Source organism: Lepisma saccharinum, chromosome 6 (genome assembly GCF_977018435.1).
Source record: "Lepisma saccharinum chromosome 6, izLepSacc3.1, whole genome shotgun sequence".
Lineage (NCBI taxonomy): Eukaryota > Metazoa > Arthropoda > Insecta > Zygentoma > Lepismatidae > Lepisma > Lepisma saccharinum.
The window spans coordinates 7,012,669-7,036,326 of NC_139234.1; the positions used below are offsets into that span (position 1 = coordinate 7,012,669).

The 23,658-nt window shown below is 39.4% G+C and overlaps 2 protein-coding genes across 4 annotated transcripts in view; one reads left to right on the forward strand and one right to left on the reverse strand.

Moving 5' to 3' along the window:
• Nucleotides 1-1,959: 1,959 nt before the first annotated feature.
• LOC145988532 (peptidoglycan recognition protein-like) lies at nucleotides 1,960-17,484 on the forward strand. Its single transcript, XM_083123436.1, has 5 exons — nucleotides 1,960-2,070; nucleotides 3,328-3,538; nucleotides 9,097-9,215; nucleotides 10,535-10,724; nucleotides 17,364-17,484. Exons 1-4 carry the CDS (start codon nucleotides 2,025-2,027, stop codon nucleotides 10,717-10,719), a joined length of 561 nt encoding a protein of 186 aa, XP_082979562.1. The 5' UTR covers nucleotides 1,960-2,024; the 3' UTR covers nucleotides 10,720-10,724; nucleotides 17,364-17,484.
• LOC145988531 (methyl farnesoate epoxidase-like) overlaps nucleotides 14,298-23,658 on the reverse strand; it is a 79,260-nt gene continuing 69,899 nt past the window's right edge. For all 3 annotated transcript variants that reach the window (XM_083123433.1, XM_083123434.1, XM_083123435.1), the window contains 5 exons: nucleotides 18,367-18,472; nucleotides 17,345-17,525; nucleotides 16,359-16,485; nucleotides 15,769-15,910; nucleotides 14,298-14,955 (listed from right to left, as the gene is read on the reverse strand). In XM_083123433.1, coding sequence (XP_082979559.1) covers nucleotides 14,771-14,955; nucleotides 15,769-15,910; nucleotides 16,359-16,485; nucleotides 17,345-17,525; nucleotides 18,367-18,472 — 741 coding nt within the window. In that variant the 3' untranslated portion in view covers nucleotides 14,298-14,770. The remainder of the gene's footprint in view (nucleotides 14,956-15,768; nucleotides 15,911-16,358; nucleotides 16,486-17,344; nucleotides 17,526-18,366; nucleotides 18,473-23,658) is intronic.

Here is a 23,658-nt window from a genome sequence, read left to right on the forward strand (position 1 = left end):
AGTGAAGCGGAATGTGAGAATAGTGCTCAATAGCCAGAGCCCTGATTTTCTTGCAAAGGGCATGGACAAATTGGTGCAACGGTGGGACAAATGCCAGAATCTCTATGGGGATTATGTGGAGAAGCGAGGAAGGATCCTCCTAGACACGTATGTATAGTTTTCTAATGTATCTTAAAAATATTTTTTTTACAGCATACGGAAAGTTATATATTGAACGACCCACGTATATTTGACTTTTTTTGGAACATTTTATTTTTTTGCCTCCTGTAAAATTTTAATTTTTGGACTTGACCGGTTCTTGCAACGAGATCTTCAATTGTACGCCATATAAGTTACTGTACTGCAGCGTAGTAAAAATCATCCATAAATAGCATAAACATTATAATGAAAAGAGGTACGTGGTGTGGTATCCCCTACCCATGGTGATTTACGCACAGCACGTCATTCCACCATGTTCAACCACTGCAGTTCCTCCCCGATGGTGTACTGGTAACGTCGTCGCCTTGTCATCAAGGGCCCCGCCCCGGGTCCCACTGATTCGAGTCTCACTTTAAACTGTAGGTCCAGTCCCAATTATCCGCTCTGAGCATAAAATAGACTTAGAGACAAATTCAACAACAACAAGCACCGCAGAATCAGAAGCTTGCCCGTTTATGTGGAGATTTTTGGCAAGATAGGGAGCCCACGAGAGAAGAACATGACACCAGTTCTCGTGGGAAAATACAACAGTTTTGGTGTATAAGATAGATCAAAACAGTTCGTTGCAAGACTTCGTCCAGAACAGTTCGTTGCTTATGCGAGTTCGTAAAGACAGTTCGTCCAGTCCAGTTTTGTCTAAGGCGCTCGAAGTACAGTTCGTTACAGAAGTTGGCACCTCATGGATCCCAAGAGACGGAGTACAGTAGTTGTCTTTCTGCCCAAGGATCGAGTAAGTCTCTCCTTAAATAACAATTTCCATTTGAAGGTTATAGAGGAAGGAAAAGGCACACTTGAGACAAATTGATATATTTTTGTTACCGTGGATTCTTTCCAGGGGCCGTTTATTTGTTTCTTAGTATGAATAAAAAAAAAAGTGAAGTATTGGATAACTCGTATGCATATTTACATAAATCTGGCGTTTATATATATTTTAGCAAATATGCAACGACTACAGGGCTGTAACTCCCTCCCTTCCCTCCCCTCAATACAACCTTCAGTTTTTAAGAGCCCACTCATGAAATCGTGGAAACGTCCTCACCTTGTAATCAAGAAGTCCCAGGTTCGATAGCCGGTGGGAGGCACGTAGTGGTTCGGATCCGATTTTAAACTGTAGGACTGAAAACCCAAACTTCAAGAACTCACTCACGTGACGGCTTTTGATTTTTCTGGAGAGAGAATGCTATTCAATACCCGAAGTGAAAATTCCTATGACGTGGTGGAAAGTGGCGGGATGCTTTCGCAAATTTGAATTATTGTTCTTTTAAGTCCACATTATGCACAGAAAGGCTAATCGGGACTCATTTTGCCATGTGCCTCCACCGGGTATCGAACCCTTGCTGGAAGTAAGAAATCCTTTAGTTAACTGGTTTAATCCCGTATTTATTTCACAAACACTTGTTAACCATTAGTCGTACTCTAACTTAACTGTTCGTAATTTGTAAACGAACAAAAACACGAGGAGAGTAAGAATCGTAAACAACCCATGACGTTAAATGAATCTATCTACATTCAGATCGAGTTCTAGACCCAAAAAAACAACAATTAGTCGATTGCTTACAATCTTCTGCTTCGTCATTGTAATGGTTTACTCTTTCCGAGCGTTGTAACAAAAATAGATAAAAGCAACAGATTCGAAGTTTTGTTGTGTGATCAGTCAACATAATTACGCAGATCCGGTTCGTAGAATTCCCCCTGGGCATTTCCAGGATGAGTAAGAACTAAGTGCTTCCCCTTGAACATTTACACTTCGACCACAGAGTGCACAGAGTGCTTCGAACTGTTCCGTTTAGAAGACGTGCGTTGGAATAAGAGTTTATAACATCGACATGCTGTTCTTTGTTGTCTTGTTGTGTGCTTTAACTTTCTGTGCAGGTAAGTTTTAGGTTAATTTTGATTGTTTACGTTTCTTTTATATAGGGTTGCCACATAATATCTTTTGCCAGGAAAGAAATGCAATTTTACTTAAATGAAGTATTTGACTGTTTTACGAACTGTGAACTTACTTTATGAGTACTATAAGCTGCTTGATCAGAAGTAGTTACAAAATCCTTGTTTGGAAATATCGATTCGTTACTGGATATACGAGTTTGTATATTTATCCAGTAATTTGACATCTCTTAATATTCATTTTTCTTGCAAGATACAATTGTAAAAAGTATTGCATGGCATGTTTAAATTCACTAAATTCTCTAAAGTTGATTCAACTGTTATGGCATGATCTCGTTCTTTTTTTTTCGTTATATTGTACATCAGTAATGAAAATATACAGTACGTCATACGAGGCTCATACTAAAAGTCTACACACCTTGAAATCTCAGTGGAATTCTTACTTTTTAGAAGTGACAAGTCAAATTGATTCTCAAACTCAATAAATATCTATTGACATTTTCTGCTCAAAAGAAAAAGAAGACTGGACAGTTATTTCTAAGTAAAATTACAAAATTTGTAGAACAGATAAATTGAGCCTCGATTTTTATGCAACACTAATGTATAACATAACGTAGGTGAACTAAACTAAACTATGCATAACTAAATATGGTGAATTATGTAACATGGTTCAAATATGTAACTTTCGAAGAGCATATTTATTGCTTGTATTTTCTATAGAACTGAATGTATCTAAGAAACACCGACTGATTGATTGTTTGATCTGCTTTATTTCACTTCTCTTCTCTGCAACTTGTGGCTATTCGCAAGGATGAGGATGAATGACGAAAAGATGAAATTGACGAAAAGACAACCACAAACCCCATTGACAGGACACAACACAGGCCTCCATGAGCCCAGACGCCAGAGTCTCGTTAGTCCAGGGTGTACTACGTCAAACACAGAATGAATACAAGGAAGTACATTGTAGAATACCTACGCAATACAAACAAAAATGCATATCTTAGTAGTTTTTCTTGGAATTTAGAACAGGGGAATGCTGGAAAGCTTTTGTGATGAAGTATAGTTACCTGGTTGGACACCTAGGTTAAAATTGTGGGAATGGCTTTCACTTTTCATTCCGTTTTTAAATGTTATATTCCGTCTCTTTTGATCATTATCTCTCTTTCTTCCTTTCTTTTCATATCTTTATCGACAGTCTTCTTTCTTTCTCTCACAATGGCTGTATCTTTCTTTCTGCAGCGCAGGAGGAATGTGTGAAGGTGATAAGCAAGGAGGAATGGGACGGAAAAAGGGCCACAAAGGTGAACTACATCATAATCCCCGTGGAGTACGTGTTCATACACCACACCGTCACGCCATTCTGCAGCACCCAGGCGTCGTGCACGGAGGCGGTGAGGGGCGTCCAGAGCTACCATATGGATGAGCTCGATTGGGAAGACATGGGTTTCTCGTGAGTCACTTTTCTGTTATGCATTCTTTTTTTTTTTAGCAGTGTGTCCTAATATTTTGCCATCTTTTCCAACATACTTTTTTCTTTAGCAATGTCAGACGAGAAGAGGGGTGTGAGTCTTATGATCTCACCAACCCTCCCTTGTGTACGCCACTTGTGATGAGAATTCAAAATGCTTCACTATTGTCATTGAGCTTGCTAGTGGACCGAACGTGTCACTCTCCTAACCCTTGAAACTCATTTCAAATTATAACAAATTGTCTTTCAACCCAGAAAGCACGAAAGCTTGTGGCAATCTTGAGATAGCTTACTTATAGCTTGTCAAAGCCAGATGGACAAGCCGCAAAACCCCGCAGTTCGGGGGGGGGGCCGGAGACAAGTAAGCTTTTAGGGGGCCCTCAGCCATTGACATAGTAAAAAATAAACGTAGTTACTCAGGGGGTACAGAAACGAATATAATAAATACATGTAAAGCCCTATGCATATAGCACCGTGCCATGAAGGAACATTTAGGGAATGGGGGGTAGGGCCCCACATATTTTCGATGTCGCCCATCTTGGAGGTGATGTGATCAGCACCACGCTGCGGCCGCCTTTACCCCCGGATACCATTTAATTTGAGGCTGGGTGGGCCCTAGAACCGCTTTATGCGGAGACAAAGCCGGAAAAATTCCGACCTTATATCACCCACCCCAGATTTCCCGCGTGGCAGTCAGACTAGAATCAAATCAGGCTAGAATTTCACGAGAAATGCTGGAGTAAAGTTTCCTTCAAGCAATCTTTTAATCAGGAAAAAGTTACGACTGTTACAACAAATGTACCTATCATTTTCCAGGTGTGAGAAAACAGTGTACTATATATATCACATAACTAACCCCCTTCCCATTCAAAAATTTTGAGTTGGGTTGTGTGGGTGTAGGTAGAGGGGGGCCTTTGGTAATATTTTGCGGGGGGGGGCAAGGCTTGTAGATCCGGCACTGATTGGGAAGCTTAATATAAGCATGATGTAAGCTTATTTCAAATATGCATCTTCTGTGATAAGCTTGGTTCAAGCCCTTCATGTCAAGCTTGCTGTAATTTTGACAAGCGATAACTAGTTTGTTTGATTCCAGTATGATGCAAACTTACACCTTGCCATTATATGCTTGCAGTAATCTTGAAACAAACCTAATGTGCTATCTGGGAATGTATTCACTTCTTTTACGTCGTTTTTCTGTTACTTTTGGCTGTTCACGACTGTGGTGATGAATGTTCATTTGATGAAATGATGAAGAGACAATTAAGCCTGAATCACACGGAACTGGATATCCAGTAGGAATGTTCTAGTTGACGCTGGACTGGCTACCCATTTGCTAGTTTTCGCCTCACACGGTACTTGTTATACCGTACTTGTCGATAGTCTTTCGTTCCCATAATGGCGGCCGCGCGAGATGTAAACAACATATCACTTCAAACTTTTAAACGACGATAACTATTCAACCGAGAGGAATATCGCTTCGTATTAAATAGTTTTAGGTAGAGAAGAATGGCGCTGATAAAATACATACTTTACAACGTTTACTGTACACGTATGGAAGAATATTTGAGCTTTTTCAATTGTAAACATGCCTTTCGTGCTGTATGCACTCGGAAACCACAGACAAAAAACGCTACTTTGCAAACTCACAGATTATCTTCACATGTCCAAACTTTGCTCTGATTGGCTGTTGCACAGAATCTAGTCGAAGAAAGTTAGTAGCAATTAGAACATGTCCTATTCCTCAAAACCAGTCAAGCAGTCAGCCAGGCGGCAATGATTTCTACCTAGAAAGTCAGTTCAGCTCCAACTAGGGCATTCCTACTAGAAATCCAGTTCCGTGTGATAGGGGCTTTACAAACATACATGGTCAGGATACCGAATAGAACCAATAGAGGATAAATACTCTCTGTGGATCCAGACCTCAGACCCCCCTTGGTCTGCAAGAATGCAGTCACGGAGGTATAACCGGAAGAGAGATTTACATTTGAGTGCCTACCTAAAGGGTTGCTCCATTACACCCCAGAAAAATTAATTGTTTTATTAATTCAGGAAGTTAGTCTAGCAAGGAATAATCAAAGGAATAATGGGTGTAAAATGCAAGAACCAGAGTGATCAGAATTGTTGAATTGCTTTATTTTACTTCGCTTTTTGTGCCACTTTTGGCTAATTTGCGAAGATGAGGATGAGTGATGATGTGATGAAATTGATGAATGGACACTCACAAACATCCATGCCCAGGCCAGGATTCGAACCCGGTACCCCTGGCGTCGTAGCGCGATGTGCTAACCACTCTGCCACTGGGGCCGGCAGAGTGATCAGAGGCGAGAGTGGTTATCACACCGCGTTGCAATCCCAGGAGTCACGGGTTCGATTCCCGGCCTGGGTAATGGTGTTCTTTGTGTGTCCTTTCATCATATCACCACTCATCCTCATCTTCACGAATGCAGAAATGCGAAGCAAAATAAACTAAATCAAATCAAGACAAAACAACCACTTGGCGGCGCTGGTAATTCGCGTGTCATATTCATATGCGTTGTCAATATATCCATGGCTTCAAATGGATGAAAACTCGGGTGTCCTTGCCCACGAAAGAGTTAATCATTGTGAACCGTCAGCAAGATTGCATCTTAGTCGCTTAAACAAGTCTGAGTTACTAAGACTAATTTCTTTATGGAATATACATTTATAGTAGCTAATTTTATATTAATTAACAAGGGTGACGAGAACATACAGGGTGTATCATAAGTAATAGCGCAAACTGATACAGTTGAAAGTACATAGAAGCAAAAAAGTCGCAGTAAACATGGGTCCGCAAACGAGCCGTTTTCGAGATAATTGCGAATGTGTGGTTACAAGCCGCCACGGACTTCATTGTTTGTAAACGTCGTCCTAGTTGGTAAAATGCTAATAATGTTTGCGAATTTGTGGTTAGAAGCCGTCACTGATCGCATTTTGTAAACACCGAGTGCTTTACTCCTTGCTCGTTCCAAGGTTTGCTCTTTGTTTACAAAACGGAACATTTCCGAGAGGTGGCGTTGTAATCAAACAGGATGGATACAATCAGTACAGAGAATTGTACATGCTTGGACCAATTCCGAAATGAACCGGAGGTGTTCGATAGAATTCGAAACTCAATGCGGAATCGCGTACAGTATTGCATCCAGATGAAAGGACGACACTTTGAACACCTCCTTTAACCGGTACGAGTGTATAGTAATTGTAACATGTAACATACTAACGTTAGTTAAAGTAAGTAGAATGTTCAATAAAAGCAATGAGATCTCCAATGACTTTTCTTACTGTATTATTAGCATTTTACCAACTAGGACGACGTTTACAAACAATGAAATCAGTGGCGGCTTGTAATGACAATTCGCGATTATCTCGAAAACGGCTCGTTTGCGGACCCATGTTTACTGAGACTTTTTTGCTTCTATGTACTTTCAACTGTGTCAGTTTGCGCTATTACTTATGATACACCCTGTATTAGTTTGGTTGATGATTTAATGAGGCTTCGCAAGTGGGTTTTTATAGAACCTCAAGTAACAACAGTAATTTGAACCAAGGTTATTCAAAATGCTTGCTATCTGATGACGTAATGTGAGATCGCGTGAACCTAAGTGTCGAAAATTCACATGGAAGTGTTCCGTTATTCACATTTGAAAACAGAGCACGAAGTGTAAACTTTCAATCGAGCAACTAAAAGCTTAGCTATATCTTGAAATGACAGTTTATGGTTCGTAATTACTAAAATTCTTTACAGTTTTTCAGTTGAAGAGGTTTGAAATTGCTGATTTACAGATATAAATACAATATGTATATTTTGTAATGTGAGGCCATCCTTCAGCATTACAGAAATGCAGATATAATGTTCTGTTCCGCCAGACCCATAGCCAGAATTCTATTTCGGGGGGCTCATCCCTTATCAGCACGGGCCTCGCCAGAAATATTGTAGAGGGGGTCAAACCATAGATAAAACTTGATTAGTACAAATAATAATTATTGTTATTTTACAATAATAACTATTATAAGTTATTAAGAATATACCAATTTCAATGCAAATTTATTGTTATTTTTACAACTTCGCTACTCTATCCACCGTATCAGTGAATATCTAACACAATTGTTGTGCATTATTTTTCTTATATTTTGTACGGTTAGTGTACTGAAAATCATAGTTATTGTATTTTGTTATTAACTTTTACACAATCGTTCAAAAAAGGCTTTAACAGTTAGTGGTAAATTTTACTCATAAAGTTTATAATATGCGACCTCTCAGAAAGAAAACTATAAGTTTTGGAAGCTGTGGATTCATATATTCTTTTGATTAAATGGTAGAATATAAAAATTTAACCTGTTTACTATACACGAACCTTTTTTCGATGTAATGCAGTTTTTACTGTGGTTATAACTTTATTTATGTTATTAACAATAAAAATAACATTCAAATTAGATATTTGTAGGATTTTGGCGGGGGCTTCAGCCCCCTTAGTCCTCTCCCTGGCTACGTGCCTGTGGTCCACTATTTTACACAATTTGTACCACACGTTAAAGTAAATAACATGCAACGGGAAGTTTTGTACACGTAAGTTTTGTACACAATAAGTTGTTAAATTAGTATATTTTGATTCCTAATTCAAATGTAGAAGTAATGTAAAAGCGCAGTCCTACATTTCGTACACCCATCGTCGAAAGAAATAGTAGGCAAATTCTCCATCACCATTTTAATTCAGTCCGTTTTCCATGATCATGAATTGAAGTAAAAACGTCAATGGGCAGAGAACAACATCTGCTTTTTATCGACAGAAATTCATTCCTAAAAACAACACAGAGTGTGGAATAAAGAGTAATGAAAATAGTGATGAACAATTTGCCTACTATTATCTTTGCCGTTGACTGTACCAGGTACGAGATGTTAGAAAAAAAGGAGTGTCGGTTCTTTATGTAGTAGAGTGCACGACGGATCAGCCATTGTGCATTTCTCTTCTGTCTTTGCTGAATTAATGCGTATATGCCGTGAAATACGAAGAGTTCCTAGAAAATGCATTGCTACAAATAATCACAATTTTCGGTATAAAATACCAAAGTAATCATGAAAAGCAAAATTTATCAAATTTCAATTTCGATTTCAATGCTTGTTACGAACAATTAATAGAGAGTGAACCTTTTCATTCATGAATCATCATTTACGCAGAGCATTACACACTTCTCGTATGTGAGATTTCAAGATTCGTTCCAGTCTTAACGTCATGCACAGGAAAACAAAACAAATGAAATGCTCTGTAGCTACCGATCGGGGTTGGTTTTGACGATTCTGTGGATTGCTCTGAAAAAAATGTTAGTGAAGTTTAAGAAATTTAGTTTTTAACTGTGACTTCCTGAGACAACTCGTTGTCAGGAATCAGAATAGTGTTAAATTCAAGTGTAACGTTACGTTAACGCTACAGTTACAATTTCGCCTGAGATTATCAGTCTCTGATTGTTGTTGTTGTTTTTATTTATTTAAATTAATGTTATTGGGAAATGTCTAATTCTTTCAGGTTTATGGTTGGTGGTGACGGAAATATTTATGAAGGGCGCGGTTGGCACAAAGCAGGGGCTCACACCATAGGCTACAATACCAGATCCATTGGAATTGCCTTCATCGGGAACTACAATAGTAAGGACATAACATCAAAATTATTAGTCAATTTTGTAACTAAGCTTAGTCTTTGCATAATAACATAATAAACGCCACAATGACATTTATCCCCCTTTAATCTTATGCTTTCCATCATGGTGATGGCAGGACAGTGGAATGTTGCAGCTGCGGTAGGCAAGTGCATTGGGTTATCGCCACCAAAGATTCCGGTTTCGAATCCTGGCCTGGCCATTTGTCTTTGCGAGTGTCTCTTTACCATTGTCATCATTCATCCTGCTCCCGCGAGTAGCCAGTAACGTTAAATGATGGATGATACAAATAGAGATGATAATGACAAACCCAGAAATTTTGTCAAGGAGACATACCTTCTTTTTTTACACAGTCAGTTATACAGTTATATATTTTACCATCTTTTCTTGCACTTTATGATAATTGGGTAAAATTAGTAGTATGACCATGCCATCGACTTCTCAGGCACGCCACTGGTACAGAAATAAGACATTAAAGATTGTTAACCCAATATCTATGCGCAGGGAAAAAATATACTAATGAGATTATTTTGTTTAAAACATTCCACGGTACCTAACATTTTATATTTGGATTTTCAAATACTGTTAGGCGATTACCATTTGCAAAAATTTGAGAGCTAGCTTCCCTGGCATAATTTCAGCGTAGCAGGTCATGAAACCAGAGGACCCAGGTTCGAACCCTGGTTATGACATGGTCGTGTTATCGTGTTTGTCCCAATATCCAGTTCATCATACATTCTCATCGTCACGATTAATCCAAGAGGTAGAAAAGTAAGGTAAAATAACAGAAATAAAAATAAATTTTAAGAAAACAAAACGCACATTCAACGGCAAATGTAATACGATCAACATTGCTCATCTTTTACATCCTGATCCTTTTCGTCGTGATTAGCCGATAGTGGAAGAAACGTGACATAAAATACTAATAAAAAAATCTAGAAATTAGGCTTACGTCAGTCTGTCAGAGTATAAATTGGTTTTAACTTCCGAACTAAATCCTGGATTTAGTGGGGGCTACAGCCCATGCTCTTCTCTGGGGAAATCATTGTTTCGAAAAGGGTCACAAAATGAAAAAAAGATAGATATTTGAGATATGACTAGGCCTAAAAGTTGTACATCTGGAGGAAGGGGGGAGGAACACACAGCATGATGACAGCTCAGGGCTTCATATACAGATCCTAGCCTGCTCGAACCTCGCATTACGTAAGACAAAACGAATTAAAATGGCTCTGGACAATTTGACTACATCTTCCTTGAGAACGCCATATTAGATATGACACCACCTTTTCATCTCTTTGTCTAAAACAGATGATTCTCCGACTGAGCAACAGATCGCGGCTACCAAGAAGCTACTGGAGTGTGGAGTGTCTACGGGTGAGCTGAGGAAGAGGTACTTGCTACTAGGGGGTCGACAAGTGGGCGCAACTGCGAGTCCCGGAAAAAATCTCTACAACGAGATCCAGAAATGGGATCATTGGGTTTCGGAGCCTTGATGTTGGTGAGTAGTTATTTTTTACTCCTATACTGTGGTAAGGTAATCGGCTGCCTCACTTAGTACTCTGGCAATTTGTTTCTTTATACTTGCATATTTGCAGAATATATAATTCAACCTATCAATATACGCTGTATAAAACACACCTTATTACTAACTTCGTTGACCCTGTGTAGTTTACAAGCGATGTCTGTAAATTTGATATTATGCCTTCTCTAGAAGCTTGATTTGATGTTATATCTTGTCCGAGACCTCTAAAGTTCAAATCACCAACCCTGAGACCATCTGTAAACAAAACCATGTGCATGCAGAAAGCATTGCAAACTCATAGAAGTAAAATAATCCACACGAAAATCCAGCGTTATTACAGGATTCATTAGGTAAGGTAAAACAACGGCCAATTTGTAGTATGGGATACGCTGCCGCAAATGACGTCTAACTTTAAATCCAGTTCTCTTTTTTCTTGTACTTATTGATTCACCTTTATGGTTAACTCTTTTTAGACAAAATTATATAACATGGTAATGTATATTTCTAAGGTTTGATATAGATAGGAGTGTATTTGAAATTTGTTTGTAGATTTTATGTAAATTGTCTCTTATGTAAATAAAATATATAATGGGCATAAACAGAAATATGCAATGCTGTAAGTCCAATAAATATATTGATGATGATGATCAAAACAAGACAAAGAATGTTCGTAAATTTATTGCGGTTGGAAACTTTGACAAGGATCCTAATAACAATTTTTGTTCCGCCAAATATAGTGCACTTCGTAAAATAACTTGGTGGCATGACAAGGCAAGATAAGTGTGAACATTTTGTAGGAAAATGCATTGTAACTTTCAATGAGCTTAGAGATTTGTGTAAAAAGTAAAGTAAAGTGCTCCCCTGTGCATAGCACCACGCCATGAAGGCGTATAGGGGGTGTGGGGGTAACGCCCCACACTTTCTTGATCCGGTCGCGAGTGGGTGTGATGTGATCAGCATCACGCCCCTGACCGCCTTTACCCCCCAGGGTTTCCCCCAGGTACCCAAGTTATTCGACGCTGGGTGGGCGCTGGGGCCGCTTCCATCGTTAGAAAAGTTCCCGGATTTGAACCGGCGTACATAATGATATTTTATAACATTAGTTATTTTCTAAAAATAATCATGTGAACAGAAAGGAAGTAGTGCCACTTTCAACATGGCGAGTTCTATGCGTGCGGGAAGGTCTCCGTGTTCAGTGATGCATTGAATCGGTGAGACGGTTTGTTTACAGAAGGTCTTAGGGTTGGTGATTTACACTTTGTCTGTAATGTTGATTTTGTGCCTTGTCTGGGGCCTCGATGGACACTTTGTTTTCATCCTTCGCCTGGGACCTCGATGTCTGAAAATTTGAGTTTATTGAATTCCTTGTCTGGAAACTTGATTTTGATTTTATGCCTTGGCTGGGGCCACGATGTCTGGAAACCTAATTTTATGCCTTGTCCGGGGACACACTCTTGCTTAGCCTACTCACACAATTTTCCGTCTGTAAAATATATTCGGGCTTGTGTTCTAAGCTCGGGGCAAGTCATAGAATTTAAGTTTCACACATTGTTCTCAGAATTGTCCACTCGATAGCCTTAACCTTATATTGCGAACTTTGTGCCTAAAATGATCTTATATCGTGCGATATTTTTCCCCTTGGCTGCGGTCTACACAAACATGTGAGGGACGAAATCTGTCTCGATCTCGAAGGGAAAAGTCTCCGTACCGTATCGTACCCAAGGTATTGGGTAAGGAGTATAAAGTCTTAGCATAGCAGGAAGCAGAGAAAGGAATGCAGAATAAGCAACTAGGCAAACGTTAGGTGAGTGACTTGGGGGACGGGTATGGAATGAGTGTTGGAATTGTCAGGGGGCGTGATCAGTTGGCGAGAATACAAGAGAGAGTAAGGTCTGCGGATTGTGAGAGAGGAGCAAGGTGGAGACGATTATTGGACGATGGTGTGTGATTGAATCGATGTCTGACAGGGAGGTCAGACAAGTGACAAGTGTAGAACAAGTGTAGGTACAATCTTCATCTATTTGTAAGGCAAGTAATATCCTTTTCTTAACCAATCCATATCGGTTCAGTCATGGAGAGTATGAAACCCATACCTAACCTAAGTTAATTTCTATCGCCATTTCTTTAAATGTAACCTCTTGCATTTATCACATTTAGGCCAAGCGAGTGATAACCATCTGAAAGATGAATGAGGAATAGCTACATCACCCAATACAATCTAGAGGTTCTTGGTTCGATCCCAAACGCAGCATGGGAGTTGCGTTACGGTACTATCTTGTCTGGAAATAACAGATATGAGAAAATTAAAAATTCTTCACACATACACACATTGCATTGTAGCGTTTCTCCTCTAAATTGAGATTTATAGCTAGCCTGAATTCAGAACCTCTGTCGCCAGCCGTTGCTCTCTCAGGTACAAAAAAATGTCACATCAGTAATTTACAAATCCTTCCTGGTCTATTGGAGTTAAGTTGCTGATCACCTGGCATTGGAGGGCAATGACCGGGGAAGGAGGAAAAATAACAAAACAGAGAGCAACGTGTGGTGTGGGGTCTTTTGCCTGGAATCGTCGAACAAGAAGGAACTGAGGAGATTGAGCGATCGAACACGTTTCGATTCGAACAGCTATCAGCGGGGAATTGTATCATCAGAGACAGACGGGTATTGTTCCTTCCAACCATGTTGATCTAGACTTGAAGGTATAAATCCAAATGCTTGTGTTTTGCCATTTCCAAGTGTGTGGTTAGTACCTCTTGCTCATTGCCATTAGGGTTACCATGAAGAGCGAGTGCTCAAATGAAGAGGATGAATGATTAAGCGAGCTACATCAACCCACCTCAATGGTTAAGGTTCTTGGTTCGATCCTATCATTCATTAGAATGAAGCGATTTGTAAATTACTGATGTGACATTCTTTGAGTCCCTGAGAGAGCAACGGCTGGCGACAGAGGTTATGAATTCAGGCTAGCTATAAATCTCAATTTAGAGTACACAAGTCTCGAACAGTAAGTCTCCTTCTAGTCTCGATTTTTAACCTGCTGTGTGATCTCGCTACCACCACAAAACATCAGGCCAACGTCATATCAAAATGATCAGTAATAAATTCACCAAATCTAAAGACATTACATTGTAATTTAACACTGGCTAAAAACCTGCGTATCAGTTTCAGAAAGTACAATTAAATATGTCTTCTGTGGAAACTTCAAGGAAAATATTCAAACTTTGATGTGTACAACCAACGGCAAAAGAAACAGTAGGCGAATTGTTCATGGTCATTTTCATTCGATCTGTTTTACACAATGTGATGATAATGAATTGAAATAAAAACGTCAATATGAAGAGGAAAATACCTGCTTCGAAACAACAGATTTTTTTTCGTTTAAACAACACAGGATGTAGAATAAAGAGTAATGAAAATAGCGATGGACAATTTGTCTTCTATTATATTTGCCGTTGACTGTACAATTTATTTTTAATCGAAAACCGAAGTCATTATTTATCATCGGAGAAAGAAAATATTTAACACTGCTTCATTGTCCAAGACCTTGACTAACAACACACGAAAATTTTTATTCTTTAGAAATATATACATTGGCACAAATTTCGTGGCCAAAGTCCCATGTAAAACATCATGTTGTATTGGAAAATGTACATATACAAAATGTTCCATTGTGTCTGGGAAATCCAGTAATCTTTCAAATTATCGGAATATCATACAAATTATATAGTTCCCCAAGGCCAAAAATTTAGAACCAGAGAGGGGAGGGAATTCCCCCTTATCTCCCCTCAAATGCCACCGTGTCAATACCAGTCCCGATCAGTCTCTGTAACACACTTTTGTATGTATTTTCAGAACATAATATTTTCATAGAAGAACCAACACTTAATTTTAGAGGAATGCTGGTTCTAATGTTATAATTTTGTAAAAATGTTCATACAACTTGAAGACACTGTTGTAGTATTTAGCTGAAGATTATCAGTCTGTACGATTTCACCATGTCTACTTGAACATAAAGTTAGGATTTATAGTATCCTTGGTTCTAGCTGAATCTTGAAGATCTGAGGAGCGACGGTAGTGCCGCCTCGTGGTTGGACCGAAGGTGTTTCTTCACCGTCTGGTACACGAAGGCGGAAGGTCTGTAGCAATCCTGTTAGGAACAGGAAAAGGTTCATTGTTGCCATTCCCTCTGCCATGCACGACCTCTTTCCTGAAAAACGAGAATTAAGAAACGTGAAAGAAATTAAAGCAATCAATTAATAGGAGATGCCCAGAAATTGTTTCCTGAAAATGTTCACGTGCAGGTCAAAAGCCATTGGTTAAAACCAATCATATACAATCTTATTTGAAAGTAACTATATTTTAATTTCGGTTTTGATCTCAAGATCATAAATCGGCAATAATGGGGTCAAAATTAAGGTTGAGCCAATAAGTAATCTGTGAAAAAAGCTTGTGATGTTAGGGTCTTCCCGATGTAGGAGTGGTGGTAAAGGAAGAATTGTATCAAGGAGTCCTAGGTTCGATACTCGGTGGAGGCACTTAGCTGTTCGAATGCCACTTTAAACTGTGTCCAGCCTACCTGTAGATAAAGTACTCTTTAATCAATTCAATTTAGTTTGTGATGTAAGTTTTGAGAATTTACTCTTCAAAAGCTGGTTTTGTATCATGGATATTTTCACTTGCGTGTCTACCTCAATTATTTTAAATAGCGTGTGACAGTGAATCCATCCAATATATTCACGTTCTCTTTTTCTTGTGTTCCGTGTTTCCTTCTTCGTTGTCTGCAGACAAAATCAATTCAATACTATTTAAAATAGCACGAAGTTCCCAATGAAGCTGGTAAGAATACAGACTGACATCCACAACCAAAGCGCCACAACTATCTGTTCCTAAAATACCTAGAAAATGACGTGCTTCTAACGTCATACAGAGATTGATTCAAATGAACGGATCATTGTAGAGAACAGAAATATAAGAATTGTGTCTAGGTATGAAAATGATTCCCTTTAGCTTCTAAACTGACCTTTTCCAAAAGGTATGAGAGCTTCGTGCTGGATCGCTTTGCCGTCTGTGTCGAGGAATCGTTCCGGCCTAAACTCTTCTGGATTCTCCCATATTGTCTTGTCCATGTGCAGCTGTCCAAGGTTCAAGAGGACTCGACTCTCCTAAGAAAGAAGACATTCGTTGCATCAGTCAATGAATAAAGCTAAGCATAAATACGATATATATGATTGTGTGCATTCAACATTACCGCAATGCAATGATGGTTTCGACTCCAGCGACAAAGTCAGACTCTAAAACAAATTTAGCTCTCGTGATAGTGTGGTGAAGGTGTTAGTTTCTTTTATAATGAAAGTGAAGAGTTTGAGAGCATTCAGAATGAAGCAACAAGCGATACTCCCCCCCTTCAATCACTGCGCATGCGTTAACATCAAACCGAGAAGACACGCTGTAAGCTATTGAGGAAACTGCCCAGTCCGAGCAAGATGCAAGCGACATGTAATTACAGCTTGTCGTGTCATTCCGCTTCCAAAGGTTTGTTCGTTTTCAAGTGACACGTTGTCGCTTTGGTCTGAAAGCTACAAGTGTAACAAATGAAAGGGTAATTCTTACCTTTGGTATGACGTATTCTCTGAATTTGACGTCATCCTTTGCCATGAGTGGAGCGTGTGGGATACACAGGGGGACCACCGAGCTGTGTCGCAGGATTTCCTGAAGAGTGGCCACTGTGAAGGGTAAACTGAAACAAAATGTGGAAAAAGTTGAAGGAGCAATAAAAGATGCATAGCTAATACCAATATGAACTCAAATACAATTGTGAGAAACATTGTTTATTAATCTGTTAGCTTCTTGAGAACAGTGGAGGATTAATGTCCTTGTTTTGTCGGTGAGAGACGAACTTTATTTTAGCTGTAGCTTGCTAGTTGTTTTTAAGAAGTCTTCTGAGAATAATCACTTGATTTTAGACGTCATGATAATAAATAGACTTGAGAAACTTTAGGACTTGGCGTCTTGGTCGAGATAATGCTCATTAGGAATTCTTAATTTAAAAAAAAATTAAAAAACTACGACCAATTGACGCGGTTATCTAATAAATTCAGCTGGAACTTCTTTATCCCCTTCTTTATTATTTTAAAATTCGTTCTCCGTTGCGGAGAAAATTATGCGCTTACAGAAGATATCACAACGTGCAGTTCAAGCAACTTTCATTTGTTTCTTCCGCGAGCAGTGTTCGGCTCCTAGAGGCACGAAAATAAACTATGTTAGCCGAATATAATCGAACCCTTCGTCGATTCGTTGCTGTCCAGTTGCCAGTTGAAAAGGTGGACAGTATAACTGCGTTTTATCGTTAAGAGAGAGGAAGATCTTGTTACTCTCATGCCTCCTCCTTTATGGTAATCATATCTTATTGAATATAGTTTCAATTTTAAATGGTCATAAGTGAAAACAACAGCCTGCCTCCAGTTCATGCATGAATAAATTAAGTTATAATAACTTTCTAAAGTTACGGTAACTCTGTTATTTTAAAAATAATAACTTCCTGAAGACTTTTTTACTTCTCGATGAGCCTGCAAAATGTTCATGGATGATGAACTTACTTCTGTTTGTCACCAACAGATGGCAGTCTCTCCCTGCCCACCACGGCGTCCAGTTCTTTCCGAATTTTCCTCTGGACTTGTGGATGAAGAACCATGAAGAGAAGAGCGAAGTTGAAGGCGTTCGAGAAGGTCCCGGCCGATCCCAGGAATATGTCCGTGCACAGCGAGATGAGTTGTTGATCTGAAATATAAGTTAATACAATTGTTTTTAGTTATTACAAAGGCCTTTGATTGTGAAGGTTTTGAATGTTTTTTCTTTTCAATTACCCGCTCGCAGGCCAGTCCTGAATTTCCCCAATCCCAAAATTTCCGAAAACCTCTTTAGGTAGGTTATACTTCAATTATTTAATTTATTTTCAAAATCCAAGTCAGAATTGTTTAACACTGGTTTCAAAATAGCATATGGTTTATCATACATCCCATAGCACCTGTATATCTACTTTGTGTGCATAAACTACCTTATTTCTGTTGCCTGGATTTATCAGAAAAGAGTTTATAGGCAGAAATATTTATTTATATTTCCAATATTCAAACAACAGCTAGATAACTAGCTTCCCGCGGGAAACGGTTTGGGCAGATCGCTTTATTGAAATCCATACTTTTTGGAATAGCTCCTATGATGTGAGTAGAATAAGTAACGGTAATTACCAAGGCCTATTGTTCTCAGGTGTGATATGATGGACAGGTGTTGTAAAAATATAACGTGATTGACAGGTGTTGAAAAGTGTGCAAGGCGGAATAGGCTATATCCTCTTCTTTGTTACTGTTTACAACAAAGAACATGACATATTCCCCTTCCCACTTCTTTTCATATCACACATGAGAACAATAAGCCGTGGTAATAACGGCTGTGGATTCTACTACTTTGCGTATAATTAGGGGGAAGGCATTACCATAGCTGTGCAAGGGCAAATCGGAGAATTTGATTGCTTTCTCCAAATTTCCGATGAAGAAATGGATGTAAAGGCAGAGTAGAGACACATTATGCTTACGTGTTAAAAAATAAAGATTGAATGACTTACGTGTATATGATGTATTTGAATCTTTCTCTTTTTCCATAAGTTGAAGATAGGTCCCAATAAGGTCTCCTTGATTGGCATTCTTTGATTGGTGAGCCAAGATCGCATCCTGAAACACGATTACCTCTTAGTAGCTATAAGTAGCGCACAAATTTTTAAATAGCATAAAACTTATGAAATATGTAGTTAAATATGTAACATGCTGCAAATATGTAACAATATCTAAATTCATTGCTAATTTTAACAACATTTTTATAAAAAATAATTTTCTTTTCAAAGACGGGAGAGGCAAGAGGATCCTCATTACACATTGTTACAAAACACTCCGAGCAAAGAAGATTCCCTAAAACACGCAAAGTGGGGTTGGTCATGAGCATGGACGTCCGGAAGAGGGGGCCATGCTCCGCGTGGAAAATGAATGCCCACCTACAAATTATATATTTCACACGCAATTTCATTTAATTCACAGTAATTTATGATAATTATTATGAGTGTGTTGAAGAAACATGATAATTTCAGACTGAAGCTGTGGTTTTCAGGGGGCATCAATATTGTAGGGAAAAATATGTCTCCATTGCCCCCCTGGAAAAAAATTACCTTGCTTGCCCCTCCCTGGAAAAATCCTGCGGACGTCCATGGTCATGCGTAATCGTGACCATAGGCGCCGACTCCATGGGGCTTGGGGGGCTCAAGCCGCCCCCCCAATGTTAACGATGTGGGGGCAGAGCCCCCCAAATAATTTTGCTTAAGAGGATCTAATGTATTATTTTGCTTCTCTTCTAAAGTTTACTCTGAATTGTGCCACATGAACTTAACTTTAAATACACATTTGAAATGTTCTAGACCATCAACTTTGGGGGACTGAGACTGCTAAACCATCAACTTTGGGGGGGGGGTATGACCAGAGACAGCAAAACACATGACTTATTACTATATACCAAGTATGTAATTATGATTATTGTTAAAATTTTTACTAAAAAAAAGTTTCAAAAGACGATGTGCATGAACTAGGGTTCTCACCGGACCTTTGGTACGTGACCTCTGTTTGACACTTAGTCCGGAGACCGAAGTCCCCTTCCTAGGTGCCGGGCCCAGCTAAACGGTTTGATTCCAGGGTACGTGTGACCGGATCGGTTTTTACCCCCGACGAATAGCCGACTCGTGCATAAAGTGACGTTGAATAATAATAATAATAATCAATAATAATAATAATAATAATAACGTAGATAATAATAATAATTGATGTTAGCCAGCAGAAATGCTTTGCTGACTTAACGTTGAACTAAAATATAAATACCAATAGTTATGAGGATTAGTATACTATTTGTATGAACACAAATCATAGTCAAACATAGATAACAAAAATGTATATTATATAACACACAAAAATAGACACTCTACACAACCCCTCGCTATCACTCAGCATTCACGCACTCATTCAAACTTCAGGGGACAAATTACATTAATATAAATACATTGGCCCTTTTTTTATGAATATTAAACTGCGCCCGAAGACGTTAATTTGCTTAGAATTAAAGATACTAAACTTTCATCTGCGCGTGCTCATTACATTCTGCCAACGGGCGTGACACGTAAACTTTTTATTCTTGCACTTTATTTAGACATTTAAATAATTGTTGTAGAATTATCACTAATGCGCCTTGGAACTTCAATAACATTAGGCTTAGATATCAACTGCAAGGCACACATGTTTACAGACTGAAAAGTGAAGACACTTATGTATGAATATATTAAAAATAGCACGAAGTTAACTTACTTCCTCACTTAGCAAACTTGAGAGGTGATCTCTGCAAGAGATACACGATTTATGCCGTTTTAATCAAATATTTACCGAGTAAAGCATATAAGGTGACATCAATAAACATTATTACTCAACAGCTCGGCGCAGAGCGTGGAAAAACAACAGTATGCTGTGAATATCTCTTCCGAATTAGCAATTGTGAAATTTAGATGATGTAGGCAAGAAATAATTTAATCAATACCTTTGCGACTTTTAACTTTAAATACAGGTATCTTTTCGTCCGACGGCCGATCTTTGGAGTCTTGGGTAGATGATCACTCACACATATAGAAAATTAACAGTAGTATAGTATACCATCTCGGCGTTCTAGACGTTCCAGCGACGTTTACCGTAGTCCTCTAAACGGCGGCGTGACGTCAATTCGCGGTCCTCCTTGCGACACTAACACTTCCCCACATTACTTCTTTGTAGCGGCACTTCGCAATCTTCTTGGACACACCTTCCTTCTACGCTTCAACATCACGGCGATAATCTTGTCGGCCTCGTAATGGAGCGATTAATTGCTTCGCATCGTCTCTCTCTCTCTTTCTGGGGGGACGGCGAAAACGGGCGAAGTTTCTTTACCGGGGGTGCTCGTGGATTCTAGCTGCTAATCTCACGCGGGACGTCGGCGTCGTCTCAAGACGCAGTAGGTGTCGCTTCATTATCTCAATCTTCTCTTCTAGACGGTAGATCTAAGTGTGGGCTGGTGTCGCTTCATCTTCCAATTTCTCTCTCTCTCTCTCTCTCTCTCTCTTTCTCTCTCCGTAGAATTCTCGTCGGGCGTCGGCGTCTCGACTGGCGGCTTTCGGCGGTATCATTTCATGGCTTCTAATCGGGCTGTGGGCGTCATTTGTGGCGATGTGGCGTTTGTGGCTTTTGTGGCGCTTGTGGCGGCGTTTTAGTGGCGTGACGTCGCGACGCTGAGCGATGATCTGGTGCGTTGTCGGCTTCATGCAGGCTAGGAAGACCCATAGCCCTCCTTCTCTTGATTTTAGCCCGCCATAGTGGTATTAATGTTCCTCGTCACAAAACGAATAACGCGAATCCAGTGCACAGGTCACCAATTAACACTGCGTATTCGTACAACTAGTCACTGTCACTCACTCACGCAGGATAAAATACACGGCGCGGTAGAAAAAGGACAAAGTCCCGAATCTTTACTCCGACTGTCGCAGAGGTGTTGTCGGTTCAAAAACTGGCGGTAGACTGTAGCTGTTTGTTCGATCTGCCACTATTTAAAGACAACTTGAAATTTCGAAATCTAACAGACTGACTTTTAGGCGCGGAAATCTGAAGTTACGACGTTGGTGGTCAAGCGTCCCTTTTTTGCTAGGTCCAGCTTCTTCAAGCACACGTGTTGCGTTAGAATGGGGTGAAAAGAATAGTTCTACCCTCATCCGGTACGTAACATGTTCCTCCAGTAATTGGCCTCTCACGTGGACTTTCCTGTCGCCAAATGCACAAAAGTCGCTCAAAAATAGTGAAAGATTTATCACAGCACATTGTTAGTTCCCAGCTCCTACGACCGAAAGGGGGAAAAGTCGACAAAAGCAGAAAACACAAAAGGTTCAGAAACGTGGTGTTTTTCTACCGAAGCTTCAAGCGGATACGAAGGTTACAGAAAATATAAAATAATGAAAGCCTAGGATATAGAATAATAAAAAAAGTACGTGACAAAAACTGATTGTCATAGGGTAGTGGATGGGACGTTCGGGCTACAAATGGCTCTCACATGACATTCAGAACGAGATCGTTGATATATTAGGGAGATCTGTTTTGCGCTCCGTGGTAGCAGATATTAAAAGTCGGGAATATTTTGCTATTATGGTTGACGAAACTTGTGACGTATCCATCCGTGGACAATTAATATTCTGCATTCGAACTGTGAATAAAAATGTTGATATTTTTGAGGAATTCATGGGCTTTTACGAGATTCCGAACACTGAGGCCAAAACTTAAAAAAGGGAGAGAGTGAGTCATTCATTATTTTATTTCAGTGATCAGAGCTCCCCAATAATTTTGACAAGTCGGCGCCCCTGATCGTGACTGAGGGTGACTTTTCTTGTATACCAGAAGTGAACCAGACTTGACACAGGTGCCAGAAATTGTCCTCCGCACCCTCTTTAAACTTTGTATCTAATTTACTGTTTCTTCTGAATTCGGGGAAATATAAAAACCACCTCTCTTCTACAATAATCAGTACCCAGTTCAGAATCCATGAAAGTAATGCAAGTAATGAAATTAATCATTGTTGCTTATAAAAAGTAACGTAGTGGCATTAGAATAACTCGTGGCATTAGAATAACTCGTGTCATTGCGTTTCGTTACTTCAACTCTACAGTGACTACGCCGAGGAGGATCGGACGCCTTTCCAGCTAAGATGAAAAACTACATAAATACATTATCTTCTAGCCCAAATACAAAACTTTTGTATGGTATTTAGAGGTATTTAATGTAACTGCCTCCACAGAAAATATAATTTCTCTGCCTCCCAATATTTCTTTTCGGTCGTCTTTACTGGTTTATGGTTCCATAATAGCACAGTTGTGTTAAATATTTATAACAATTTTCATTTCTACCATCTGTACTAAGTATACCAGTAAAATGCCACCGGAGACTATCTCAATTCATCGGCAAGATTCGCTGCGAACGTAAAATACTCTGAATATTACGAGTAAAGGAAGAGTTGATTGATTGATTAAGTTGGTGTTTTAAGTCCATTTTGAGCACAGTAAGGCTAATCGGGACTGGACCTACAGTTTAAAGTGGGATCCGAACTACTATGTGCCTCATTCGGGAATTGAACCCGGGACCCCTTGATTACAAGGCTACGACGTTACTGCTGCGCCTTAGGGGAGGCCCAGCTAAAGGAATAAAAATCCATTGTTATAGTCTTGAGCACGTTGCTAAATTTTTCTTGCTATACCAATATTCGCTCGCACAATGCAGGTAGGACAGCTACTGTCTCCAATAATATTGACTGCTTCCAGGGGCGTATCCAGGAAGAAAATTTGGAGGGGGTCCAGCCAGTGGGTGTCTAACTCCCAAGGCCAATGCTGCATGCCCCCTCCCCTCTCTATATTAGTAAGAGGAGAGTTTTTTTATTTATTTTTATTTCATTTTTTTATTCTTGGATTTGTAATTTCAGAATTGAATGTCTGTTGATATTTTTGACAAGCAGTTCGAAATATTTGTCTGAACTCGTCATCTGAAATCTCCCGAAGTCTCTGAAGCAGTTCTGTGATGTTTCTTGGGTAAGAAAGAGCAGAGGCTCTAAATACTATGACAACTGTACAGTGAAACTTTTATCAGATAAAGAGTGCAATTAAGAAAGTTCCCTTTTTCAACTGCGGCTAGAAGACCACTTGCTTGGGATGGTTCACTCGGTCAGCTCCACTTAACTGACAAGGTTGAAGAAATTTAACAAAAAACAAACAAACAAAACACTGACAATAGTTTGTTTTTACTGGCTGGTACGTATTTCACCTCTG